Source organism: Mirounga angustirostris, unplaced genomic scaffold (assembly GCF_029215605.1).
Source record: "Mirounga angustirostris isolate CCGP_5_RB_7025 unplaced genomic scaffold, mMirAng1.0.hap1 SCAF_10, whole genome shotgun sequence".
Classification (NCBI taxonomy): Eukaryota; Metazoa; Chordata; class Mammalia; order Carnivora; family Phocidae; genus Mirounga; species Mirounga angustirostris.
In genome coordinates this window covers 11300013-11309746 of record NW_026991718.1, presented here as the reverse complement: position 1 = coordinate 11309746, position 9734 = coordinate 11300013, and the positions used below count along the sequence as shown (strand labels likewise).

The 9734-nt window shown below is 55.6% G+C and overlaps 1 protein-coding gene across 3 annotated transcripts; it reads right to left on the bottom strand.

Annotated features, from left to right (window-relative positions):
* Nucleotides 1-3132: 3132 nt before the first annotated feature.
* Nucleotides 3133-9681, bottom strand: TMEM18 (transmembrane protein 18). Of its 3 annotated transcripts, XM_064571890.1 has the most exons (6): nt 9517-9681; nt 7838-7958; nt 6143-6197; nt 5062-5237; nt 3470-3563; nt 3338-3384 (listed from the first exon to the last, which is right to left on the bottom strand). In XM_064571890.1, the coding sequence occupies exons 1-5, from the start codon at nt 9571-9573 to the stop codon at nt 3511-3513; spliced, it is 462 nt and encodes a 153-aa protein (XP_064427960.1). In that variant the 5' UTR covers nt 9574-9681; the 3' UTR covers nt 3338-3384; nt 3470-3510. The 3 variants fall into 3 exon arrangements, with proteins under 3 accessions (XP_064427961.1, XP_064427962.1, XP_064427960.1); XM_064571891.1 differs by lacking the exon at nt 5062-5237 and having other exon boundaries at nt 3133-3384; nt 9517-9673; XM_064571892.1 differs by lacking the exon at nt 5062-5237 and having other exon boundaries at nt 3133-3384; nt 7838-8030; nt 9517-9649.
* Nucleotides 9682-9734: the final 53 nt, after the last annotated feature.

Sequence of the window (9734 nt, the reverse complement as noted above, 5' to 3'; positions counted from 1 at the left end):
AGAGCGCCGGGCGGTCGGCAGCTCTCGGGTCCTGGCCTCCGCGCGGCCAGCGAGGCTCCCCGGGGGCCGCCCCGCCGGCTCCGGCCCCCGCTGCGTGCACGGGGCTGCCGGCCGGAGCCTGGCCCCGGCGAGCGTCGCAGCTCGCCAGGGGTGCTCTCGAGCGAGGAGCGCTAGGCCACCCGAGACCAAGCAGGACACGTCGAGTCCGACCCAGGCGGGGCACGATGGAACCCGGGCACCGGGGAGACGCGGGCGGACGCTGGCCGGCCGGGCAGCCACGGAGGCAGCGGCCGCGCGCTGAACAGGCCCGGCGGGGCGGCGAGGACGAGGGCTCCTGCGCCGCGACCGAGCAGCGTGGAGCATCGTCCTGCGCACCGCCGTGCAGCGCACGCCAGGGCTTGCTGAGGTCTGCGGAGATCCTTGTCCTGGGGCCGCGGGGAGGCTCCGTCGGTGACACGTCCAACTCCTGTTTGGGCTCAGGTCATGATCTCAGGGTCGCGAGATCGAGCCCCACATCAGGCATGGAACCTGCCTGGGATCCTCTCTAAGAAAGAAGTGAACCTTAAAAAACAAAAGACCATTTGTCCTTACTGTTTTGAGGGTTAATAAGGCTCGCCACTGCCTCCCATTTTTTCCATACCTAGTGATGCCGGAGGCACTGAAAGCGTGTTCTCTAAAACGTGGTCAGAGAAGGATGTTCCAGACAGGAAGTACTTTCCCAAAGGACAGAACAGCTGCAGGGGCCGGCAGGTGGCTTGGATCACCAACGCTCCTTGTCTGGTTAAGTGTCATTTCCACTCAAATTCCTTATTCTAAATCCCTACTCAATAATACTCAATTTTGTTAACTCTGAATTTTTTAATAAAGGGTGAGACCGTATCACCATGTCCTTGCCACTCTGTCAATAAATTAATGCAGGTTTATATGTTGCTTTCTTACTTGACGCACGTCTGTCCCTGCGCTGACTTTCTGACAAAACTGAATTTCTGGGTTTGTGAAACTCAACAGCAAGTGCAGGATGAAGCGGCCCCACCAGTGGAGCCAACATCTGGGAGCTCCTGCATCGAGTACACAAAAGTCAAGGCAAATGTACAACTTTGGGCGAAAATGCGAGTATTTATTTTATTTCACAGCAATCAAGAAATTGAAGGTGTCACGGATTTGGACTACTAGTGTGTTTTTATCGTAAATCTCCTTGTCTTTCTGTAAATAAACGTCTGCTTCACTTGGACAGCCGGGGAGACGCCCTCTGGACCTTTCCCTGCACACACCCCCACCCTCCTAACTCGGATCCAGTCAGCACGCTTCGTGCTGCTCAACTCTCTGCCGACCAGTTTGGTTCGAAATCTTCCTCAGCGTGAAAGACACTTACTTGTTCACACTGCAATTCAAGCCACTGAATATGAACTTACGAGACGGGTAAAAAGTAAGGTGTTTTTGTGTGTGTGAAAACAAAGCACAACTGCCCCCCTCAAAATTACACACATGCAAGTGGAAGGACAAAAAGGCCCCGTCACATTTCCACAGCGTAGAGGCCAAGTAAGGATGCTATTACACTAGGAAATTCAGACGGCTCTGTACTGTGACCGTCCAAATATGACGGATAGTGAAAACATAGCGTGGCCTCCTTACGTCCACTGCGGGCCCTCCCGCCACAGGCCAGGGCAACAAGCTCGTCCTGCACCTGCCCTCTGCCTCGCGTGTGCTCACGTGGTTCCTCTCCTGGGCCTGGGGCCATGATGTGGGAGCTCTTCGGGAGCCACGGCCCCAGTCCACATCTGACAGGGGACTTCCACGCACAGGCTGCAGGCACAACAGACTAAAGATCGGACAGAACACAGAATGCTATTTTTAAGTCATTTCTTATGTTCAACAGAAAAGATAATGTATCAAGAAGGAACTGGAAAACACATCAGGGTAAAAACACTGGATCTACCTAGAAGATTCTATCAACTCACTTATAAAACTGTCAGAATTCAGGAAATAATTTCTCTACTAAAAGTCCATGATTGTCCATGAAAACATTATATATCCGTATTTCAAGACTGAATTTCAGAATCTTTCAAAGTGTCACCTCTTAAGTTGCTAAATATAAATGCTTTCATAAGGACATTTTTTTTTTTGAAATTTGAAGAATATGTTTCACTTGGAAATAACAATCTTGTTAAAATTTAGACAACTCCTCACAAACTATTTTTTTTCAAGCCCACATCGAGAGCCGGCAGCATTCCCTTTATTGAACACTGCACTTTTAAACACCTGGGTCTCTACTCACCTGTGGTCCTCCAGCTAGGTCCACACTGGACAGAACCAGGAGCATGGGCCTGGAAAGTGGACACTACAAAGTGAGAGCAGACCTGTTCTAATAAAATTCACAGCACGTTCCTGAGCACCCTAATTTATTTTTAAAGAAGTGAAATCTAGAAAGGAATATAATCTTGCTATTTGTTATAAAAATCTATTAGTTGCAACACTTTCTATTTATAATCTTACATCCTGAAAAACTCGCTCAACGGGCTCATTCACATACTCTCCATGGAATCCAGACTTCAAGGCCTTCATACCATAACACTTGTAACTACTGTGAGAACCCAAAGGAGCTGCAAGCTTCCTCTGTCCAAGGGCCGACTGTGCGGCGTTCCTCCTGGGACTTGGCTCCCTGCGCTCAGAAGTGCGTGTCTTCTCAGGACTCTGCTCCCAGGGTCTCATGTAAGGCGGCTCCGGCCCAGGCCTTCTCAACCTCGGCACTGCTAAGGTTCTGGGTCACATCGTCCCTAGCGCAGGTGCTGCCCCGGTCACCGCAGGAAGCCCAGCAGCATCCCTGGGCTGCAGCCCTCCAGGGACAACCCAGAATGTCACCGACTTGGCCACATGCCACATGGATGGCCACCGGTGGCCACGGCCCCAGAAGTACAGCGTGCAGGGGGTGATGGTGCCTACGCGTGGACAGCATTGTTTATCACTTGGTTCCAAGTTATCACATTGCTTGAACGCTTTTTAACTACCAGTAACCACACAGATGACATGAACAACTCAGCAAATTAGGGAGAGCTCTGCACAGACACCACCGATTTATACACTTTCACCAGAAAGACACTAAACATCCTACACAGACCCAGGCTGAACAAACACTCACACGGACAGTAGCATTTATTTTGAAGAGCAACTGTAAGGTGTGCTCGATGGCGCGAATGCTCCGTACAGACATGAGTGGGCGCTAATAAGGAAGCCCACAAACGACGACGCGGAGGAAAACCGAATTCTGCCAAGAAAACCTCCACAACCGTTCCGGCATCACTCTTCTTTTCTTTTCCTTTCTCTTCTCTTCTCCTGTAGGGTTTTCAGGTCAGCCATCACATCCAAAGTCTTTCGGACCCACATAATCTGAAAACAACCATTGTGAGACGTGTTTAGAAGTGGGAAGCACACACAAAAGAGAACTAGAACCCAGAGGCTTTAACACACGTACCACAATGATCATGGCGTTGAGCAGCAGGGGTGCCGAAAACACTATGGAAATGAACATCCCCCGTGAATCGAAATACTGGTATTTTGAAAATAACCTGTTTTAGGAAAAAATTAAAAATTACTTGGCATAACAAAACAACGTTGTTACTGCTATTCTCTAACAGGAGGCTTCTGGACAGCTCGTAGGTCAACGAGGGCACCTCCGCCGGCCCCGCGACCGAACCCACCCGCAGCTCATTCAGCAGCCTGCCCACACTGCCCCCGTCAGGAGCACACAGTCAGTCCCACGGCGAAGAAGGCCGGGACCCAGGGCCCCGGGTAGATGGTGGCGGGAGTAAAAGCAATCAACCCGAGGGTGTTCTGGGCCAAAGGAAACACTTGCGCGCTCTGGTTAACAGCGATCGGACACCCACTGGAACGTGCTCCAACAGTAACAGCTCCCAGGCTTCTACGGGCCATCAGGTCCCGAGCTAGTCCGAGACGGGAACAGAGCCGGCACTCCGCCTGGGGGGACTCTCACCCGCCCGCTGCTTTCACACAAGGGGAGGCTCGGGGACACTGGGTCATTCAAGCTGCCCGAAGGCAGGGCCAGTAAATGGCACAGGCCGGCCGATTTAGGCGTCCCTCTGCGGCCAGCACTGGAACGTGCAGATCCAGCACTGATGAAGTACCCCACAATTCATCAGCTCCCTGACCGGGAGCCGGTGGCTGTGAACCGGCAAGACAAGCCATGCTTAGAGCTTACGCTACAGGGGAAGGGGTTCAGATCATCAAGTCAAAACACACGTCATGACTGATGTTCTGGAGAGAAACGAAGCGGGAGGGTGCAGATTTGGGCGTGGACTGCAGGAAGGCTCCCGACACTCCGTGTGTGTGAAGCTGGGAGCAGCGGCTGAGACTGAGCCGTGGCCACGCTGAGGCCGCTCGCTGCCTGGTCGAGGACCCAGAGGGGCTGGGACCCGGGGAAGCAGGGCCCGGCTCGGGAGGTGGCGCTGTCACCCGTGTGAGGGCAGGCACCGGTGGCAGTGGACAGAGCCGCACTCATGGTGTTTCAAAGGCCAAGGAACTCCTGGGGAATCTCCATGTGATGAGAGAGGTCTCCGGCCTAAGTCATCAGGAGGAGAAGCTGCCAATGCCAAGACGGGGCAGAGTGCCTTGGGGACAGCTCTGGAAGGGGGCTGGGGGAGAGGTACTGTCCTGGTGCTTAGACGGCCCGGTGGCGAGGCAGAGGGAGGAAACCACAGAGAGCTGGACGAGGAAGCTGGCAGCACAGTGTCCTGGAAACCAGGGAGCTGGTGGTTTCAGGGGGCAGAAGAGTCGAGGCCAAGTAACCCACAGACGGAGACTAACTGTGGGCCGGGCCCCACGCAGACCACATTGTCAAGGACAAAAGCGTTCCTGCTCCGAGGTGGGGTGCGGGCCCCAGGGACAGTGACCCCCGTTCAAGTCTCCTCGTGAAGGATCCTGATGGGGGAGGCCACAGGGCCCTTCCCACGATAAGTGCGTGCCTTCTCAGTGTGCCCAGCTGAGGAGACAGGTTCAGAAGGGAAGAGCCAGGACGCAGGGGAGGAGGCGTCAGGGCCACAGCCGTACCCCGGAAGCGCAGAGCAGCGTGGCGGACAGGCAGAGCGAGGAAGGGCTCGTGCAGTCTGGCTTCTTCCGTGTCCTCAGTATCTGGCCGAGCAAGGAGGCCCGGGGGGTGGAGCACGAGCAGGTGTTGCCAGCCGGGGCGGGACTGCACACCACCTCGCGCAGCATTCAGCAGCCTCCTGGACACGGCCAGATATTTAGGCTCCGAGGGCAATGTCTTCAACTCCTTCCTGCTCAGAGACTAGAAGTTTTTCTTTTTTCTTTACATTTAAGAGCAATAAACATTTCTGCGCTTAGAAATGTCAAAACCATTTCAAGCTCACAGGTCGTATAAAAACAGTTAGTGGGCCAGATACTGGCTGTGGAGCATTGTTTGAAACCCGCGTCGACACACGTGCGAGGGTCCCAGCTGATGCACAAGGCTGAGGGTCACAAACGAAGCCCTGTCAGTGGGCATAGCGTGTCCAGCGCACATGTGTGGATGTGGGTGCGGAGCTGTAACCAGGGGCAGGGCCTGACACTCGAGCAGGACGAAGTGAGAGCTGGAAACGGGGGCAGAGGACAAGCAGAGGGCGGGGATGCTGGACACGGTGGTGACGGTGCTCCAGGGCTGCCTGAGCGATCAAAGCCACAGGCACGGGGGTGGAGCTGCTATCTAAGGACGGCGGCCCTGGGTCTCTGGGGGACGATGCTCGGAGGCCTCAAGAGGACTCGGCAGCTCCAGGGAGGGCCGTCTCACAGCACACCATCCGCAGCCCTGATCACACGTGGACCGCGTTCTCTCTAAAATGCCTTTCTTTCTCTTTACTCTGCAGCTAGAGCTCCTTTACAAAAGCCCCCTAAACTCTCTCACGCTGTCGTGAACTCTGTTAACTGATCTTCCAACCCTAAGAGAGCCGACAAGCTGTTCGTTCCTCAAACCTAAAGCTATCAGTGCAGAGGCCCCTGGCCTCCCCGGGGCTCCAGCAACCGGTCTTCTCCCGCTTCTCTGACTCCCGCGGTCTGCATGCAATGCTCCCGTTGGACAAACCACTCTAGAGTGTGGTTCCTGACTACGGTCAAAATGAGCAGAGCGCTGGCCTACCTCCAGTTCATTGCTGCTACTTCGTTGATATATTCAGCACAATACACTAAAATTACTGGAAAAGAGAGAAACCACGTGTCAGGATTTGGATGACTGATTATTCATCATTACAGAATTATACATATTCTTTTTGCAATATGTTTAACATAAATACCACAGAATAGCAAAACTTTGATGAGAAATGTAACTTCTATTTTAGGTAAAGTGTGAGGTCAAAATTGGAGAATTTTAAAATTACAGAACACATTCCTTTAACGGGAAAAAAATGAGGAAGGTCAAGACACATGAAAGCCTCGATGGTCTCAAACAGTGCAAAGCTGCGGAGCATCCAGGTCTGGTGCCTGAAAACCCAGTGCGCACACGCATGCTACTCTGCCTGAGCTCCTACCTGACCCAGTCACGGTTCCCTCGTTCGAGACGCCACACAGAACACGGCCGGAGCTGTGAGACCCGGTGCTTGAAGCGACCTGCTTTCCTCCCTCACGCTTGCACCCCCCAGGGACACTCGTGACACCTGCCCAGCGGTCCTGGCGGCCACAGCCCTCCTGGAGCCCAGAGTCAGAAGCAGGCAGCTGTTCCAACCCTGACCTAGAGCCTGCTTACTACTGCATGCTGCATACACCGACCTGCAGAACAACTGGACAGAGCGGGTCACGGCAAAGAGCTGCCGTGAAAGCCCGACGCTTTCATTTCTCGGGGAAGTTAAAATGTGCGAACCTTCCTGCCCTTGACCAAAGTCACAAAACAGATTACACCGGGCTTTGCAATGTCTTGACTCCTTCCTCCATGAAGGGCCCAAGGAGGCACATCAACAAAGCCAAAGAAGAGAGACAGAGAAGAGAGGAAAAGACAGGCTGAGACACAGAAGGCGTGGAGCAGAACAGCACCATCTCTGCCAGGCGCTCCTCCCCAGGTGACAGTGTCATGAGTCTCGGCTGAGCCACCCGGGGGGCTGAGGGACCTGGGGGTTAGGGAACCTCTCCCTGTTTCATCCATAAAGTGCGGCAAATGATGCTGCACTGAACAAAATCAATCGTGCTGGCCTGAGAGTTACATGAATCATAGAATATGTGCACACATGTAGAACATCACCTACTTACTGTCCCAAGTGTGCAAAGTCAGCCCTCTCTTCACCCTCGAAAATAACAAACCCACAGAGTTAAGTTTACAAGCTGTTTCTAACCTGCCAGCTCACTGATAAGGCCGTCGCCTTCCTCCGAGCACACGCCATGCTCGCTGCAGGGAGTGCTCATCCTGGCCCCCCCAGTACACACATGCTGCATGGCTCGCGCCCGCACGCCCTGCACACCCCAGTTTAAGTGTTCCCGCACAACTTGAACAGGGCCCCTTCACAGTGCTTCCGGCTGCTCCTCTTTTTGCTGCCTTGTACTTATCACAGTTGAGAGCAACACAACTACGTCTGCAATGACTTCATGAACGCTGGTGTTGCCCAACTAAGCTCTTCGAGGCTAGGGAGGTGTACCCCTGACGTTCCTTAGTACACGCCTGACCACAGCCCTCAGGGGCAGGCAGGAAGTGGCGACTCTCCCCATCACCTGCTCTACGGGAATACTCGTGCAACACAAACTCACTGCCTCCCTCTTTCCTAAGACAAGCTCTCACGGAGATGCCGCCTGGCACCTGGCCATATCACACAGCAACTGAAGTCTCAGAACTGTTGTTTATTCTACTCACCTAAGCACAGGAAATGTCCAACCTGTACTTCGTACCTCTGGGATGACAGACATGTGAGCAGCAGGCACAGTATGTGGAAGACAGCCAGCCCTACAAGCCAGGGCTCGGTCCAGTCTGTCTGCTGTAAGACACACCGCTTGAAACTCATCATCTCATGGTCGTCAACTCAAACGGGGGCCAGGCTTCACGACTCCTGGGTCAGGGAGGGCAGTGGTCCCTCACTCCTGAGCATCCAGAGCCCTTCCCCAAGGCCTCAGAGAAACAGGTGTTGGAGAAGGAAGGGGGAGGAGGGAAACGGGAACCCTCTACACTGCAACCGCGGTCCAGGGATTTTAAAGAGAAACGTCACTAGTTTGGTGTTTGTGCACACAGAACTGACTGCACCATGGACTTGCCCCTCTGTTTACTGAACAGAATTGTGTTTTTAAGGTTTCTAAGGATCATCATCCCATGACTTAGGAGGAAGTTAAGTGTCTCATTCAGGGGATGCACTTGGTTACTCCAAGACTTAAAACACTTTAGACTAATACTTAAGGCCTTGGGAAATCGGAGGCATCCCAATTTGCCAGATTTTATTTTCCCCAACCTTTCTAGCAACCTTCCAAATAGTACCAAGATGTTGTGTCTCCTGCACTTTACGGTGGGCATGTCTGCACCCCCACATGCTCAGGTCCCCCTAGAGATGCTCAAATCCGCCCCCAGATGCTCATATTCCCCTCTTCAGATGCTCGGATTCCCATGCCCATAGGCTCAGATTCCACCCCCAGCCAGATGCTCAAATCTCCCCACAAAAACGCTCGGATCCCCCCAGATGCTCAGGTTCCCTCCACAAGCTCAGATTCCCAATGCAAACTCACACCCAAGCCCTGCCCTTCACTTCTCTCCAGCAGAGGAGGCGGGACCTGCCTCGGGGTCCCGCAGAGCCCTCTGGACTCTCTAGGTGTCCCCTGCCGCTCCTGCACGCCTCAGCACGGTAAACTGCCCACGACTACCTGTCCCCAACAACGTGCAGAGGAGACGAGAGAGCAAGGCGGAGGAGAGGGCGTGGACAGCGCGAGGGCAGCACCGGAAGTTCACGCCGCCCCACACCCCGGCAACTCCAGCCGCGGTCGGTCCACACCGCCCAGACCCGCCCCAGCATCCCGACAAGCCCTGCCCAGGAGCGTCCCGCCCGCCGCCAAGCCCCGCCCACGAGCGACCCGCCCACCACCAAGCCCCGCCCCGGAGCGTCCCGCCCACCGCCAAGCCCCGCCCACGAGCGTCCCGCCCGCCGCCAAGCCCCGCCCCGGAGCGTCCCGCCCGCCGCCAAGCCCCGCCCCGGAGCGTCCCGCCCTCCGCCAAGCCCCGCCCAGGAGCGACCCGCCCGCCGCCAAGCCCCGCCCCGGAGCGTCCCGCCCGCCGCCAAGCCCCGCCCAGGAGCGTCCCGCCCACCGCCAAGCCCCGCCCACGAGCGACCCGCCCACCGCCAAGCCCCGCCCCGGAGCGTCCCGCCCGCCGCCAAGCCCCGCCCAGGAGCGACCCGCCCGCCGCCAAGCCCCGCCCCGGAGCGTCCCGCCCGCCGCCAAGCCCCGCCCCCACGCCCCATCCGGTGTAGTTGGTATCGATAGCGGATGCGGGCAAACCCTGGCTGGCCCCAACTACCGTCGCCCGAACTGGAGGTCAAGAAGGCAGCAAGTTACCGTGATCACGGCAGGAATGCTGACAGGGAAAGAGCTGACTGAGAAGGCGGACGGCATCGTCCCCGGAAAGGCCCACCCTCACCACCACCGTCTTGCCATCCCCGCCCCAGTTGGATAACACAGGGAACGCCTCCGGCGTCGCCTCTCGCGGGATTTCCACTGGTCGCGAAACCCGCTTAGTCCCAGACATCTCGCGATATCTCCCTGTGGGCCCGGTA